Genomic DNA, 18,704 nt, shown 5'->3' with positions numbered 1-18,704 from the left:
TTGTGGGATCATGTAGTTTAGATGTTAAACATTAGAAAATTAGAAACCCATTGGTAAAGTTTGCATACTTTTAACTGTGGATGCCAATTACTACAGTAGCTAAAACGAAGTGAAGCCGTGTGGGTGTGACCATTTGAGGCAACCCATATGGCATGTACGCAGTGCGCTTATGCATGGATTGGACAAGTCACAAAGTATCTTGTCCGGAACCTGCCAGAATGTTGCGGAAGGACCATAAATCATTGCAGCGTAACTGGTGGTTGTGCGCAATGAATATCTTCATCATGGGTGGTGGGTTGGGGTTTGGTCATAAGAAATACTTTGACTTTGGGCCATTATATATGCAAGTAGAAGCTGACATTACGCGGTTCGCATTTAGTAGCAGTACTGTAGTACCCTGTGTCAGTTTTACACAGCTCACGAGATCAACCTTCCTCACCGCTGCTTTAGTTTCTTCCTTTATTTTTTTCAGACACGAGCCAGCTACTACTAGACAACCAAACTCATTAACTCCATTGAAGCACATCATGAATCTCTTCATCTCTTTCCAAATACAGGTTTATAAATAACGATGATCGTTATCATTCCGATATAGTAAATCTACACATAAACAAAATGGGTAGTCATGTTATCCATAGTTTAACGTTTACGATATTAAGCTTCTTATGGCTAATTAGCATGGAATCATGTTTTTCACAAGTCGATCAGCAGGATCCACAAGTTCCTGGGTTTTTCATATTTGGAGACTCCCTAGTTGACAATGGAAATAACAATGGTATACTTAGTCTTGCTAGAGCTAACTATGCGCCTTACGGTATCGACTTCCCTGAAGGTGCTTCCGGAAGGTTTAACAACGGCTTGACAATGGTTGATGTCTTAGGTGTGTGTCAGGTTTATGGTTTCCCATATATGAATGTCGTGAGTAATTAAAGTTCATTGATATGAATTAATTTCTTCTTTTGCAGCTCAACTCCTTGGGCTCCCGAATCTAATTCCTCCATACGCGAGGACAAGAGGTCCTGCGCTTTTAAGAGGAGCCAATTTTGCATCTGGTGCGTCTGGTATTAGGGATGAAACCGGCAATAATCTGGTATGCAACTTTGTTATCCGGCAAGCTAGTCAAACTATTTGGTTATGATTTTCCCTTCTAATTTTTGGCGATTGACGAATTTACAGGGAGCTCATGTGTCAATGAATCAACAAGTAGCAAACTTCGCGAGAGTCGTACAACAGATGAGAAGGGCGTTCAGAAGAGATGATAATGCCATGAGTGCTTACTTGAGCAAATGTATTTTCTATTGTGGACTGGGAAGTAACGATTACCTGAACAATTATTTCATGACTAGTTTCTATGCAACCAGCCGTCAATACACTCCAGCAGCTTATGCTGCATCTCTTCTCCAAGACTATTCCCGCCAATTAACGGTATTTTCATCTACTGTCTTGTCATATATCTTGAAATACCATTGCATCATTTTTCTTTCCCTTGACTGTATTTTCTTTCAAAAATCTTAGCAACTCTATCAATTGGGAGCTCGCAAGATTGTAGTAACAGCAGTTGGGGGGATAGGTTGCATACCGTACCAATTAGCCCGAGTCAACCCTGGCAATCGTACTGCTAACAGCCAATGCAATGAAGATATAAACAAGGCAATATACATTTTTAATGCTGGGCTTCTAAACCTGGTGAAAAGCTTCAACAACGGCCGACTACCCGGTGCACAGTTTGTGTATTTGAATGTAATCGAGAGCGCAAAAGATCTCGTCACAAATGGCGCTGCTTATGGTAATACAAATGAAATCCCGCCCAGTTCTTTCATCTGTGTGTACCTTATTTTTGTTCATACGTTTACTAATTTTTTTGTTGTATAATTATGTAGGATTTGAGGTTTTTGACAAGGGATGTTGTGGTGTGGGAAGAAACAATGGGGAGATAACTTGTCTTCCGCTGCAACGACCATGTCCCGATCGTAGTAAGTACCTATTTTGGGATGCATTTCATCCCACAGAAGCTGCAAATATCATCTTGGGGAAGAAAGCGTTTAGCTCGAATTCGGCAACTGATGTTTATCCCATGAACATTCAAAAATTAGCAATGCTGCAAGGCTTAGCTAGTTAGTTCTATAACTGGAGAGCTTAACTTGAAAACATATTTGCTTAATATTGACGAAGAAGACATTGAATTATTTTCAGCAGTACTGTTAACCCTTTGTAACTGCTTATTGTGAATGCTTGTGTATCATTTCATTTCAATATTTTCAACTAATAATATAAGCTTTTATCATTTATTGCTTGACTAGTCTTGACTATAAAATGGATTAAACCGGTCTCCGGTGTCCGATCTGGTCAATTGGTCGCTTAAAATTCCACGTCGTCACCAATCCAGCGACAATTTCAAAAGCACTCCCTGCCTTCATCCAATGAGATGTCTTTCTGTAACACTCTCTTTCTCTTCCATTTCTTCAGTTTCCTTCTCCACCACCATAAGAAAAATCCCAGCTACCTGTTTTTTGTATTGGTCCTATAGGAGGATTCCGATGGAGGTAATTTTTCATTCTTACTTCTACAAATTTGATTTTAGTTAACATTAGATTTGTGGAGAGTGTTGTTTAAATTCATTTTTCATTAACCTTGCTAGGGTGATAGCTAATTCACATACACATTTGGTTGGTAATCTAGTTTACTAATTATTGACTGGCATCTAGATTAGGGTTTTTAGTGATGGGAGAATTTCGTGTAGGTTTTAGAATTATTTTTTGGGTAATTTTAAAAAATTGGGGGTTTGTTGAAGATGATTTGACATCTAATCTAAGAACACATGATAGAATTGGAATAGTATAGGAAAGGTAATGATGCTCATTTGGAAGCAACTATGGATGTTCATAGTTTCACCAGTTAACTAAACTAATGGATGGCGTTGCGAAAACGTACAATGATGGGCACTCTTTATTGAGGGATCTCTTGGAAATTCAGATGATGTCGATTTGGGAGAAGGCCTTGAGTGGACAGGAGTGAAGTTGAGGGATTTTGGCTTCTGATCATAATTTATTCTTAGTGTACTATTGAATGTGGGTATCTGAAGTTGTCTTAAAAGCTGTTGTTGGGGATCCACAAAAATTGAATTAACACTTACACTGAGTGACTAGTCAGCTGAATGTGCATCTCTATAGGTTAAACGTCTTGGTGGAATTTTCACTTCTTTTAAATGCCAGTTGGATTAAGATTCGATTTCATTCATAACCATGTCTTGATGTTGGTTTACGGCTTTCATATGAGCTTTGTCGATTGCAGACTTGTTATTTTTTGTTCAATTATCTCTTTCTTAGTGAATAGAGCAGGGGATCCACTTAACTGCCTAAGCTTGGGATCAACTTGTTTGTAATTAGATTGGGAATATATAAAACGGTAAAAATGGATGCCTGAAACGGTTAAAGGGTCATGGCTTCCACTTTGGGAATGCTGATTGAAACTATTATTATGATACACATTCTGCACTTGCTTGTTGTTTTTCTTGTTTTCTATTAGTAATAGGGGTTGATTGTATCTGCATTTTAATCTAAGGTAAATCCAGATGGTGGTACCTTTTTTTCAACTCACGCCTTCTAGATGTATGTTTTGAGTTTGTTGCCGAAACAAAATCTGGTGAAATGGGGAATGTATGAATATCAATTTGCTTTTCGAAGTTGAATGAATGTGTATGAGTTTCGGCACTTGCTTTGCAGCTTTACGTACGCAATTTTTGGTTGAGTGCTTAGCTGATTTGAAGAAGAATTTGATGAAGAGAGGTTTGAATTTGGTTACATGGAAAACCCGAGGATATTCTCCCTTCAGCTGCAAAAGGATTTGGAGCTCATACAGTTATAGATTATGTTAATTTTGTTATAAATGATATTGAAGCTAGAGCAATTGTCTTGCAATGAATTTCTTTCATGTACTGCACTATATGATTCGTTAATCAAGCTTTTGATGATTGAGTTGATATTCAGATCTATGCCCCTAAAGAAACTTGTAGCGAGGAGAAACTTGTCAAGATAGGTTTGCAAGGAGTATCTCTGCTATCAGAGGGATCGACATCCACCAGTCGAAATCCTACAAATGTGAAGCTTGAGCTTACTTAGGGAAGTATGATGATCTCCCATTTAATCCGAGTAGTTTACCTGGCATATTTACCCAATTTCGTAAGGTACGTAAATCTAGAAGTATATTCCGGTGTTTTAAAAGTTGCATTTGTTTTCGAGGTTAGATGTGGTTATATACTCAACACAATATCTGCCATGATGAATCAACTTGCAGTCTGCAATTCGTGGCTGCTTTGAACTTCCACTGTCAATTTGATCACTTCCCAGCACCGATCTTTGCAAAATTGGGGGATGCAAAGATGTTCCTTCGCTTGACCAGCTTGGTGTAATTCATGAAGAGGCAAGTCACGGTGATGCAGTGAATTCTTGATAGTTTGTTTTGTTTTATTGTACTCACTAGTGTACCTGAATGAATCAGAAGATGCGAAGTGTGTCAAGTTGATTAAGGATTAGAATAATAACAACACTCTCTCATTCTCTGTATTGTGAAATGCAGGCGAAAAAAGAAATGTTCTTGGGCAGAGCGCACGAGTTTTTCTGGAAGAAGGTAAAAATGGCAGATTACACAATTATATGTTGCGTTATCAGAGAGGATAGAAACGTTTAAATGAACTGCCGATGGGCAGATAATGTGCAATTTTCCATCTCATATATCATTTTGAAATTTTGAAAAACCTTCAGTCCATTTATTTAATCTACTTAGCTAAATTAATCTCAAATTTATGTAGGACTTGCTAAAGGTGTACAGTGAAAATACAAAGTAAAACGACAAATGGCAGGTTCGTTTATTGATAAGGCCAGCCACTTTTTTTTTTTTTCTTCTCTCTCAACTTTCTCTCTTTTTTGAGTTTCAAAGTGGAGGAAGGTATTTTTTGTCTCATCATTTTAGTAAATTTTTACAAAAATCAAAAATCTTTAAAGATAATATCTTCAGCTATATCCATCAACGGTTGTAATGAATCCGGAGAAAACTTCCTTGCAAAAAGAAAACGGTCATCTTGATGATGTTTTTGATGCAGCATCCTCGACGAATCAGAGCCGTTTATTTTCTTCTCATCATCTTCATCAGTACCACCATATCTGAGTTTGTCTCCTCTAAGCTTGATGATCAACTCGGGGTTCACTTCTGAAGCTTCATAAGTACGAGGATGACCGTCGGATCTTCCATGCCAGTCAACATGAGTCAAAGTTGCAGGTACACATCCCTGTGGATCAAGCATGTTCATCAGAGTAGGAAAATAATGTTCTTCCGGGTAACAGACATCCCATTGCAGACAAGGAAGTTTAAATTTCGACCATAGCCGTCGATCTCGCACAACTAATCTTGCATGTTTGCGGGTCAAGACGAAGAACTGTGATCCGATTCGAAACCTATCGAATGGAATTTCCGGTAACATGATATCTAATCCACGCGCAACCCATCTATCATAAGCTCCTGGTTCGTTAGGTAGTATCTCGATGAAGCTTTTCTTTGATCGGATTAAGGTATTGTAAGTGAAATTAAAAGAATGAAGAGGAATACACGTAGAAGAAATGAGAGCAAACATGGAATTTGAAGAATCGTGAATCAAAGCATGAGCAAGAAGACGACGAGCTGCAGAAATTAAAGATGGAGTGAATCTCTTTGTGGGTTTTGACGAAGGAATTACTCGGTTGTTAAAAACACCTGTGAATGGTGAGTCGTAAGTTTGATTTGGATCAGCATGAATGTAAATGTTGTAAAGATTATTATGATTTTGATGAATTTCTTTGGTTTGATTGAAAAACAGTTCCCAGAGTGGTGAAAATGGAAGTGGAGTTGTTGTAAGAAACATAAAAGCAATTTTTCTCGGTGAAGAAGGAGAAGAAGAAGGAAATGGTTTTGAGTTAACTCGGGAAGCGAGTTTGAATAGAGACTCATCATCAGTGGGTATTCTTATTGGTGGTGGTGGTGGAGGAAGTAAGTTTCTTTTTATGCCACTGTTACCGGTGGTTGGAGGAGTAGTAGTGGAAGTGAAAACCAGTGCCAGTGGCAGACAGAGGAGGAGAGCACAACAAAGAGAAAAAGGAGATGGAGAGATCAACATCATCATCTTATCAGGTTCCCTCAATTGTGAGACTGTGAGAGAGAGTAGAGTAAAGTACAAAGTAAAGTTGGAATTTTGAGAAGAAGAAGAAGAAGAAGAAGTTGAAAATTGAGTTGTTGAAAACTGAAATTGATAGAATAATGGGAAAAAGTTATTAGTTCTTTTCTTCCCCACATAAAATTTTCCAGCTCAAGCTCTCTCTTTCATGTCTTGTTTTTGATAAAAATTTAAACAAGTCTTACTCACTTATCTCAGTGTTTTGGAAAACTGTTTTAAGCTTAAAATTCAAACAAGTGGCGTCCATGCAAATTGTATTATAACAAACGCTGATAAAAGCAATTTTGGATTTTCACGAATTTTGGCAACTCAAATGAAAAAGAAGAACATCTTGATGTTTTGCTCGTTTTCTTTTGCTTCTTTTGTCAAATTTCACGCGAATATTATCATTATTCGTAACGCAATAAACTACTGCTACCAAGTACCAATTTTTATACAACATCATGTACCTACAGTACTGACCCCTGATTGATGTTTGGATTTCAAGGAAATTAAACATTTGACGAGTGCAGATATATTGAGCATGTCTATGATGAGTTTGAAGTTGAACTTTGAAGTCTACTCAGAAATATCAGCTATATCATCAGTTGTAAGACGCTTCACATGAAATGAGCTTACAAGCTTTCTGCAACCTATGCCATCACTTTTAGCGGAACCGCTTTTCCAATGGCTCGTAGCATTTAGAAACATTTTGTTCGTGATCAGGGCTCTACGTGTCGGATACAGTATTTGGTGATGTGTTCGATACAGTAAATCATAATACCACTTTTCAGAATTTTGCTGATTATTATTAATTAGCCAAAGATAATTTTGCTGATTATCATTAATTAGCCACAGATAAAATATGATACGATGCTAATTCGGACTTTATTTTTTTGATCGGTAAAAAAGATGTGGTGCTGACGGTTACTGGTATCATCAAATGATTTTATCACTGTATAGATGGAAATGTTTATCAGATTTTGAAAAAAATAAAGTTCATCACGTAGATTTCAGATGCAGACACACATCTTCTATGAGTGAGAATTAACGGACACAAAACTCATGCAAAGCATATAGAGAGACGACACGTGTTTATAACAAAAATATTTATAAAAACATGACAGACTTGGTGTAACCATGGTGTAAGTGAAATTTACACACTATTAACACCCGTGGGCCGGGATTTTTGAGACGAGATAGAATACTCGAAACATTCAACTTGTTCTTGAGCAAAGAGAATCTGGGACTATATAACCTCTTAGTAAAGATGTCTGCAATGGTACAAATATAAGAAACCCTCAAAGTTTTGGATTGCAGTGATTCTCTGACAAAGGGGAAATCAAGAGCCATATGTTTCATCTTGATATGAAACACATGATTAAAAGCTAAGGAAAGTGAGTTGATGTTGTCATGATAAACAAGAAGTGGAATAGCAAGAAAGATCTTTAAATCTTGTAGCAACTGATAAACTCAAACAATTCTACATCTGCTTGAGCAAGTTTGTATTCAGCTTTTGTATAATACCTAGCTATTGTTGCTTGCTTCTTAGTAGACCAAAAAAATTAGATTATTGCCAAAGAGCAAGCAGAATCCAGAAATGGATCTTCTATCATCAGGGGACCCTCCCCAATTTGCGTCACTGAAGCCCAGTAATACCAATCTATTGAAAAGAACAACTCATGATCCAAAGTGCCCTTGACAAGTCTGGAAATTCTCTTAGATGCAACTATATGAAAAGTAGTAGGGTGATGCATGGATTGACACACCTGATTGACTACAAAACACAATGCTGGCCTGGTCCAAGTTATGGACACCTAATAAAGACCTATATTCAGTGGGATTAGCTACAACATCACCATCATGAGCACTGATCTTTTGAGAAGTAGGAGCATGAGTTGAACAGGTCTTACCACTTACTTCTTGGAGATAATTTATGTGGAGCATATGGTCTCAACCAAGGGAAACAAGAGTAATCAAAACTTTTGAGAGAAGCGTAATTAGGTTTTCTGTGAAAAAGTTTCTCAATTGGGGAGTGAAAGTTGATGGACTTGGTCGCAAATCTATTGATAATGAAATTAGCTGCTAAGAATGCATCAACCCAAAAAGACTCAGGAGGTTGGCTTGAATGAGAAAGGTTGTATCAATGTCTAACAGAAGTTTATGTTTAGCTTCTGCAACACCATTCTTCTCAAATGCGTATAGGCATGTAACTTCATGTTTGATTCCATGAATAAACAGTCAAACTAGCTAGCTCACTATTAATGATTCATCATCCATGTATGATCTAATAGTATTGATTTTAAGAGACAATAAATTTTCAATTTAATCCTTGAAATTATTGAAAACGATCTTGAAATCGTAGGTAGCATATAAAAAGAACAACCAGCAGAATTTAGTAAAATCGTTAATAATGTTTACTTAATAGAGATAACCACCATTATATGGCCACTAGAGAGGGTCGACACAGGTACATATGCATCATTTGTAGAGGCCTAGAACTAAAACTAAAAGAAATACTAAATGGTTGTTTATGAGATCTACCTAACTGACAAACCATCTAAAAAAGAGATTGTTTTATTACAAATATGTGGTCTAAAGAATTACACATTCCCTACAAAGTTTGAAAACAAGGATGTGCAAGTCTTTGATGCCAAATAACTTGAGAGACAATGATTGTAGCACCCAATTTTTTTGCATGGGCATGCTCAAAGATGCATCATTCGCTTGAGATGAAGCTTCATCTCAAGCTTACGTAGCGTGTTAAGAGTAACATGTCCTAGGGACAATAATGCACCACTATGGTGCATTACTAGGGTTACATTGGACTAGATCCACTATCGCGGTTGTATGGCGCATTACGAAGGCTATATTGGTCAAGAGTCAATATCGCACCATCATGATACATCATATCAGTTGGTAGGATGACCTTGAGCAAAGTAGAGCTACCATAGTGTATTATGAAATCTATTGGCCAAAAGGCCAATAACGGGATACAATGACGCATTATGCCAAAGCAGGCTGGCTGAGGGAATACTGCATTATTATAGCATGGGAATTGTTTTGATGTGAAACAAAAATATAAAATTGATTGGCACCACAAGAATGGGAAAAACTTTGCTTATGAAATTTGTTATTATATTTTGAAAGTATTGCCTAAATATAATCCAGATATGTTAGCAAGTTTGCAGCAAGTACCTACAAGGTCACAATACACTTCTTCTCCTTCAACACCATCTTCACAACCACCTCATTCATCTCATCCCCCTCCAGAGAATCCATTTTCTTCACCAGACACCATAACAAACACAAATTCCAACTTGAATATCAATGTTGCGATTAAGAGAAAACAATTAGGAAGAGACAATGCAAGAGCAACGAGAAAAGCTGCACGAGAAGGAGAAGCAACTGAAGGTCTTTTGGAAACTTTAATGGACCATCAGAAGACTTTCAAAAAATAAAGAGAAGTTGACCGGTAATTCATGACTAGGGAGATGAAAATCATCACCAAACTCAAGAGAAATTTGTTTCGGACTATGACAAGAATAAGATTCGTGGTGCAAACACCTCAACAATGGCCCCGCCGATAATTTATGGTATGGGAGATGGAGATGGAGAGGTTAGCAGAGGAGTTGGAAGAAAAACATAACAAGAGAAATTTGGACAGAAAATTTGAAGGTCAACATAAAAATGAGGATGATGAATCAGACAACGATGAAGTAGTGCCACTTCATTGATTAATGTATTAGCTTTAATTTTAATGACAACGTAAAAGTTCGGTTAAGATGAATGAAATTGTAGTAGTTTTTCATTAATTGAATTTTTGAATTAAATAAAACTTGACAACATCCATTGAAATTACATTTAACAAGAGAAATAACCCATTGAAACTAACATCTCATATGATTTATGAGAAACTTCTTAAGAATTTGGAAATGCGCTTCGTATTCAAAAAAAAAATCATCTTCGCAATTCGTCTTGTGATCATGCTCCCAATTCATATTGTTGTCACCTCTAAGATTATATCGATTGAAAATCCATCTCATATCTATAAAATCCACAAGATATTGTTTGATAGCCATGAATCGACAAAACAAAGCATCCCGATACCGGTTATGAGGATTACATGTTTCTTTACAGAAGGTTCCATAAATTTTACCCCAATCACTCATACTGGGTAAACCATTCATCCGTCCTTCTTCACCTCTTTTTGGGTAGTATATTACATAGTTTCTATAAAGGCATAAATCTTCATCTCTGTAAAGCTAGGATCATCCATAAATTACCCAAAAACTAGAGAAAATATTAAGTGAAGGGGTGATTTTGGAATGGATGGATTGGTAGGTATATCTAAGGATTTGGCGATAGAGTCTAGGCCGCTAGCGATGCATTCTAGGCCTCTCGTTGCATACTAGACTGCTCCTTCTAGTGAAAAACGTAAACTAGAACTTTAAACGTTTCAAACAATAACCATAAAGTTGGAAATTTAAAATGATTTGAACAATTTCAAAACTAAACTACGGACAAACAACTAAACTTACAATAACCAATTTTAAAAATAAAATTGTTAGAGCATTGCTCGGTCGATCTCACAAGTGTTGCTATCTCAAGTTTGTTGTCAAATTTAGTTTTCGAAAATATAGCCTGATTTCTAGTCTATAATTAGTTAAGTATTGGATTAGGATAGAAGTGTAGTAGAGAAACGGACATCACGACAGTCATCATTGGTTCTACCGTTTGAAGGCGAAGACCAACCGAAACTTTTGAATAACTTCTTCAACAAAAGGTAAGTGAAGACTGAACCACCTATTTCTCAAGTTATATTCATCTTTCTATCTATGAGACGATGTCGCATAACTAATTAGACTATCATAAGCATATCAAGAATTTCGAGTCAAGATTCATCTTGTAACTAGTTCTCGAAATATGACTAAACTTAATGAACATTTATTCATACTTGATGAATTCCGGTTAAGAATAATTTATTATTCGTAATAATAATACTTCAAGAATTATCATTCGAAAATAGCATGGAGCAATGATATGTGTCATTGATGTTATTTGGGAATGTTTCGAATTGATCTAGAGAAATATAAAACTACTGTAAATTCGGATATAAGACAGTGTACACACCAGTCTTACAAACTGGGAAAACTGATATAAGTTTGAAGTCGTAGTACATGTAATCATACACGTAAATGGAGTAGTTATATGTCGACAAACAGATTTTTGGTACGCATATTCGTATGCACACCTTTAAAAGTCTGTGAACTCGTGAATCCAGATCGGTACGCAAACCAGTATGCATACTAGAATGAAACTGTTGGTAACAGAACAGGTTAGGTATCCATACCCGTACACATACCATAAAATAACTATGGACTCCGGAATGTGGCTACGTTTAAATGGTATCCATACCAGTACACGTACCATAAAAGCTCTGTGGACTCCGGAACTCGATTGTGTTTAAATGGTATCCGTACCAGTACGCATACCGAAAAAGTTCGATGAACTCCGGAACTTGGTTATATATTAAGGTTTACATACCGGTATACATATCATGACATAACTATTCACAAACAGGTTAAGTATATGTACCTTGTATGCCTACTTACTATGTCGATTAAATTCATATGCACATAAGATTATTTTTTCGAGATAATTAGTATTTGAATAATCTCTGAAAACACCATAGATATATTTGATCACATGATTGTGTTTCGAGTTAAGTCTTAAGTGTTTATAAAATGCTCAAGCTTATAGTTCAGTTGGCTAGTTTCGACTAACCATTCATGAGCATGGTATTATACACGGTTCAATTATGGTTCATCCTAACCAGAGTGTATATCTTGATTATGTTAATTAGATTCAAATATTCATCTAACAGTGGATATTGTTTGCTTGGTTTCAAAGCTATCTTAGCTTAAACCTAAAGCAACCTATATGCTTTGAATGTCTATAAAAAGAGAACTTCAAACAACTAGGATCTTTGAATCCCGACACTACTTTTATTGGTGTGTCCTAGTTGTAACTAGAGTCGTCCTATTTCTAAAACCCTTTTAGGGTGTAGTGACTACAATGACTTTATAGGGATTCGTAAAGCCATGTCCAGTGATCTCTTATCTTGATAACTCGAGTATCCTGATCTTGTTCGATTGTTGAGTTTCTCACTTGAACGTTCAAGATATATAGAAATCATCAAAATTCTCTTCATATCAGATTTTGTTGATTCCACAAGTTTTATACTTGTGAGGTGAATAATAATCCAAGCCGCACTTCGGTTTGCATAAGTGCGGATTTTGAGGTTAGATAGATTTTGTATATTGATATTGATTTCCAGTCTCACCTTGATCTACGATAAAAAAAAATGAAATCAAACACATATACGCTTATCAGTGAGAGGCAGATTGGTTTAAAGTCTTCAATTGAGTTGAAACAACTTTTAGTTGGTGTGACGTCAACTAAGGGAATCAATTGCGCATAGTCCTGTTGGGATTCAAGAGGCGTAAGGAGCGAGAAATTTAACTGAATTACTATGAGGGTTTAATTCGGTCTCAACTATATTCCAGTCCGAAATTAATTCTTAGTAGGCTAGTGTCTGTAGCGGCTTAATACAGTTTGGTGTTCAATATGGACTAGGTCCCGGGGTTTTTCTGTATTTGCGGTTTCCTCGTTAACAAAACTTCTGGTGTCTGTGTTATTATCCAATAGTTTCTATGCGTTCCTTTCTACAATCCTGTGAATTTCAGACATGGAAACTTGTGGTTGTAGGATACGTTCCTCCAACAGTTGTTAGAGATGAAACCACTGTTGCGAAGCCATTAGGACAATACAACGAAGCCGAGATAGGTGCTGCAAAGCATAATTCTGATGGGTTAATTGTTATTACCCATACCATAAGCCAAGATCTTCAACACCATGTGACTTCATGCACTACGTCTAAAGAAGCTTGGGATATCTTAAAAACCATAATCGAAGGAGATTCCTCAAAGAAATAAGCTAGGCTTCAAAACATAAATTCTGACTGGAAAAATCTCCGTATAGCTGATGAAGAATCGTTTGATGAGTTTAATCAAAAGATGTCTGGAATTGTTAATGTTTGTTTTGCGTTAGGGAAGACTATTCCCCAAAAGGACACTGTGATGAAAATTCTCCGATCTTTACCAGCAAGATACGAGTTTAAGAAACATACCATCATGAAAGGAAATAACCTTCAAACTCTTTCCAAAAATAATTCAATTGGAAAGTTAAAGATCTTTGATCATGAACTGCAATCCAAAGACGGAAAGGATATTGCGTTCAAGGCACTGAAAAACACTGAAACTCTTAAAAATGAAAGTGTTGACAACTTGGTGAACCATCTTGATGATCCTGATATTTCATATGAAGATCTTGATAACTCAGTCTCATTTATCACAAGACAACTTAGAGAACTTCCTAGGAAGAGAAACAAACGGTTTACTGGAGAAAAGCCTCTTACATCAGCTAGGCCACATAAACGTATTTCTGTCAAAAACAGAGATTCTAACGATACTGGTGATGAGGATATGCTACAGTGCTTCAAGTGTAAAGGGTTCGGTCACTTTGCTAATTAGTGTCCAAACCGTAAGAAATACACTAGTAACAAGAGTCTTGCTGCAACACTTGATGAAACCTCTGATCATTATGATTTCGAAGAGGATGATGCTTCAAGTGTATCACTCTTGGTGAAATTATCAATGTTGATGAATGTGGCAATACTCATATCAATCTTGATAATTTAATTGATGACTCTTCATCAAAATCTTTGGAGGATGTTATGGATTTTTTGTATACTAATGAAAATTCGGTTAATGTTTCAAGTACCTTGAGTTTAGCTGCTAACGACATTCCCGAATCAATCTCCAAATTGACATGTCCTTATTGTACCATTGGGGGTCATGTACTTACACAATGTTTCAAGTACAAACACAAATTAAGGTATGTCAACAAACTGCAACGGAGGGCTAGTCATTTGGAAAAAGTGCTTAAAATTGTACAAAAGTCCAATCCTTGGGTATGTAAGGTTATCTCTTCTTCTCCTAAATTGAGTGTTTTAAAGGAAAAGGTAAAATCTCAAACGAAGAGAAGAGTCCGGGTTAAACGTCCCGTCAAGAAGGATATTAAACATTCCGTGCAGGAATCTTGTGGTGAGCACTCTACTGTTCACCCCAACACAATTTAATTGTGTTGAAATATGCATTTTGTCTCATGCGCCCTTAAAAGAGACATGAACTGTGCACAATAGGGATTTGGATCAAATTTGAATATTATTACCTGGATGTCCATATTTTATATTCATCTTAATCAATGTCTCAAGTAATAGTATTGGAAAATGTGATCTATGTAAAAGATAAAAGTGACATTTTGTCCTCCTTAGGGTTTATGTATCTTTACTAGTACATGAGCTTTAATGTTCCGAAATCTGCATATGTTCTTCTTTGAGACTCATATCTCTTTCACAAGAATTTGGCTTGTTGAGAAATATATTTGTGTTTCACAAATACATTTTATTCTTATGAATTATGCAGACTCCAAGTAAAACATTTTCTCGTGAAATCTATGCTCCAATGGTTGTTAATATTGAAAACGTGGGGTACAAAAATACACCACCAACTTTTACTTAGACAGTCTTTATGGACAAACTCAAATATAATTCCGGGATTTCAACTTAAAGAATCTCAATCAAGAAAGAATATTTAGAGTTATATCTCTATCTCTCAAATCAAAACGTTTACAGACACAAGTCCGTGAACCTGATTTCCAGGTGAGAGTACTTGGGTGAATCCAAAGATCAATTTCCCAAGTAATCAATCAAGTTGTATTCAACAAACAAGGATGAAAGTATTGTTTAAAGATTTTTCGTGGTTGTAGTAATGAGGTTCAAACTCTCGGACTTGTGAAGGATAATTTTTTTAGAAAACAAATATATATACAAATATTGACAAATTGGTAGAGAGTTACTTGGACTAAGGACTTGGCCAATTCTCATGCATATGGTACATTTTATTTATCCTTAACAATTATCGCTCAAAACATAAAATGTAAGGACTCTTATTTTGCTAATATATATTCTCAGAATATTAGTTATAAATCGTAAGCATGGGACATCAAACATTTAAGCAAGCATGCCGCATCAAATAAAATGATAACTAATTAATAAAAATCATTTTTCAATTTTAAATCAATGCAAAAGTCATAAAAAGAATAAATTAAATTTACCAGAATGACGAAAATCGCCTCCTCCATTGTCCCAATGTTGGGTTTAGCTCATCATGGTGAAATACCTCTCAAAATATTTTATTAATGCTCAAATGGTGTTTACAAGAGGGAAAATGTATAAACAGTAAACATACGACCCACAAAATTGGTCCTGAAAAGAACGATACAAACCGACTGCGCTAAACAACGACAGTTCTTTCCTGCTGTTGACGCTCTTGAATACGACCCTCAGCTCGCTGTTGAAGAACGACTGCTTACGCGAGTCTGTTCTTCGCGTTCTTGGTGTTCTTCATCAGCAGCAGCAGCAGAAACAGAGTTTGATCAACTCTTGATTTCTGCTTCTGTGGCTCTCCTCTCTTCTACCAACTCTCGACAGCCTCTCTATTACTCCAAGGGAACATATTTATACACCTACAACTCGTTGAATCTCCCTCAATTACTCCATATAATCTTCATTACTCGGTGTTTAAAGAAAATATCTTCCGAATATTTTCTTCTCTGAAATGATTCTCCACGCGTTATAAGCTGTATTTCTTTCCTTGTTTAACAACTACACACTCCTTCCTACTGCTCGGGACATCAATCATGCACTTAACACGCTAAAAATCTTCTCCAAATCACGTAATCCCGTGAACTGTTCTTATTATGCTCGTGCTGCCCTGATTTCTTCTTGTGAGTTATTTAGCCAAATTTGATCGATCTAAAGACCCATAACCTTCCTTTCTAGCCCATAAGAAGATACCCAATGAGTTTCAGCCATTGAATCGACCTGCCACTACTTCATTTCTTCGATCGAAAATTCTCCTGTGCTGTGAACATTTTTCCCGCCAAAATCGATATTCAAATGAAGAAGAGGGGTGTCCCCCTATCCTGAACTGGGGTGCGAATAGCAGCTGCCTTGGGGTGACCTGGGGGTGCCCTTTAGTAATTAGGTTACCCCTTATCCAAAAACGAGAGTCCGAATAACACTTGTCCTCCGGGTGCCAAAATCAACTTTTCGAGCCGAATTTTCCAAAAATATTTATTTCCAAAAAATACCTACAAATACATAAAATAACAAAATTAGTACAAAATCGAGTGCCGACAATATATAATATTGAGATCAAATTAGACACAAAAATGTGTCTATCAAATACCCCCAAACTTATTATTTGCTAGTCCTCGAGCAAAATTTATTCTTGAAAAGTGACCGAGTTAATCTCGGGTGGGTTTATCTGAGGTGTACCCACAAAAACCAATACTCCAGACCCTAGCTATCTACGCAGAACCTTGGAAAGCACTAAAGAACCTCCTTGGTTGGCATACAATTGTTGACTCTAAGAGGAAGAACCCTGATGCGAAATTCCAATTGTTGTACACGAGTTTGCACTCAAGCATACTAAAATTCATATAAGTGACATAGCTCTACTAAGATAGTTTCACGATGGACATCATACTCGGAGTCAGACTAATCACATGAAAAGATTAAGAAGATGGAAAAAGAAAAATGTAGATGGTTGAAAAGTGAACGGTGTTTCCCATATCTGTCTGAAGGCCTCTGCCAAGGTGAACCTAACCTAAATGACTGAGATACCGGTCTGACTAATATTAACACACTGGCATATACAAGGGAACCAACGGCCAATAACTTAAATCTAGATCAACAAACTGGCAAATACAAGGGAACCAGCAGTTAACTACACAGAACAATAACCATTTTTTTTAACTTAACGGCATGAATAGATCTTTTTGATCCAAGCGCATGCTTCTTGTCAGCAGATTACACGATAGTTCTCACGGGTCCTGCATTCCACGCTTGCTTAGGCGACGGAAACAGGGAGAACACACACATATTACTATCCAAGTGTTAGTATTTATTCCGATTGGTCTACTGGTCTGGTCTTTTTTTTTTTTTTTGAAAAGGTAACTCAGTCGCTCTATTTCACCCTAACAAAGGTAACAACTTGAATCGTGTGCCCCACCAAATCACTTGAAATAAAAGAAAACTAAAAATAGAAAGTGAAAAGGACTCGACGAGATATGGCGAAACTATCATGTTATTTCTAACACCTGAGCTCTGTGCTTTTATGAATAGACTCTATAGATGTTTCCATCTAGTGAGATTGGTTCCTCAACTCCTAAAACAAAAATGTTTCCATCCACTTAGATTGGTTAGTGCTATCCTTAATAGGCGTAAATTTCTAGGCTCTGGAGTTTATTTATTGCAACTAAAAGATTTTCCCATACCCCCAAACTTAAATCTAACATTGTCCTCAATGTTCTAAAGATGAAATTAAAAGCATGAACAAGGAGAAACGGTTACTATTTGAAGCAAAAGAGTTAAGGAAGGATATTACCGTGTTGCATGAGATTGGGTTACCTCCCAAAAAGTGCTAAGTTTAAAGTCTTCAGCCAGAATTAGAAAAGGTTTAGTCAACTCGAACCGTATAACAGTAGCCGGAATAACTGCGGGTCTTTAAAACCAAAAAGAGATGACAACAGGAAATTGCAGTGAACCAAGAAAATGAACAAGAGTAGCGTGCCCTTACCTAGTTTCCTGATTAAGATATTTATATCTAATTGTGGTTCAGGTTCAGGTTCTATGAAAGGGTCTAAATAAAATATTTTTCTTAGATGCATTTCCTCATAGATTGGATCTAAATTACTAGGTCCTAGAGTCTGGAAAAACTCAAATACGAACTTAGAATCATGAAGTAATAACCTAAATAATTGCGGATCCTCTAAGTCAATCAGATATGACTTACATAATTGACCACAATGAGAGTAGTGGTCATCCTTAAGCAAATGTGTCGATTCTAATTTCCTAAAGCATTTAGGTTTAGTCTCACAACTTAATATTCGACACATTTGAAATCTATATGTTCCCACATTTGGAAGAAAACTATTTGGTGGGAAAACAAAATCAATCTTGGTATTATTGCCTGGGTTAACCACATCAACCAGAGGATGGGTTTCTAACAATTGAGACTCTTGTTGGATATCATTAGGTTCTGGAAAACGAGTACGAAGATAGTCTCGTAAGATGGGTGATGCATTGATGTCAAGTCCCAAGTGAGGTATATTTTTAAGAGTTAAAGAACATGGAGAATGATAATCACCCCCAAACTTAGAGTTTTCGGCGTCTCTAGGTAGACTAGTCATAATCTCCCTAATTTCTAGGTCATCAGATTCCTGAAAGTGGGCGATTGATTTTTCTAAGTCAGGTTCATCCCCGCTAATCTCTACGAGTTCTTCTAAGACTATTGTTTCTAAATCGTTTGACTCGAAAACAGTACTCTCAAGA

At 36.6% G+C, this 18,704-nt stretch overlaps 2 protein-coding genes and 1 long non-coding RNA gene across 3 annotated transcripts; 2 read left to right on the top strand and 1 right to left on the bottom strand.

The window, feature by feature from the left end:
* The first annotated feature begins 506 nt into the window (after window positions 1-506).
* Window positions 507-2,288, top strand: LOC113361208 (GDSL esterase/lipase At1g33811-like). The gene is made up of 5 exons (XM_026604525.1): window positions 507-880; window positions 966-1,090; window positions 1,177-1,425; window positions 1,516-1,786; window positions 1,881-2,288. Exons 1-5 carry the CDS (start codon window positions 616-618, stop codon window positions 2,117-2,119), a joined length of 1,149 nt encoding a protein of 382 aa, XP_026460310.1. The 5' UTR covers window positions 507-615; the 3' UTR covers window positions 2,120-2,288.
* A 113-nt stretch (window positions 2,289-2,401) lies between these two features.
* LOC113356024 lies at window positions 2,402-4,421 on the top strand. The gene is made up of 3 exons (XR_003362777.1): window positions 2,402-2,543; window positions 3,723-4,183; window positions 4,294-4,421. It is a non-coding gene; the product is annotated as an uncharacterized LOC113356024 (long non-coding RNA).
* Window positions 4,422-4,884: 463 nt separating this feature from the next.
* LOC113356023 lies at window positions 4,885-6,522 on the bottom strand. The gene has a single exon (XM_026599019.1). It carries the CDS (start codon window positions 6,149-6,151, stop codon window positions 4,985-4,987), a length of 1,167 nt encoding a protein of 388 aa, XP_026454804.1. The 5' UTR covers window positions 6,152-6,522; the 3' UTR covers window positions 4,885-4,984.
* Between the last annotated feature and the right edge of the window lie 12,182 nt (window positions 6,523-18,704).

Source organism: Papaver somniferum, chromosome 3 (genome assembly GCF_003573695.1).
Source record: "Papaver somniferum cultivar HN1 chromosome 3, ASM357369v1, whole genome shotgun sequence".
Lineage (NCBI taxonomy): Eukaryota > Viridiplantae > Streptophyta > Magnoliopsida > Ranunculales > Papaveraceae > Papaver > Papaver somniferum.
Note: the sequence above shows the minus strand (reverse complement) of the source record. Positions and strands in the feature narration are given on the sequence as shown.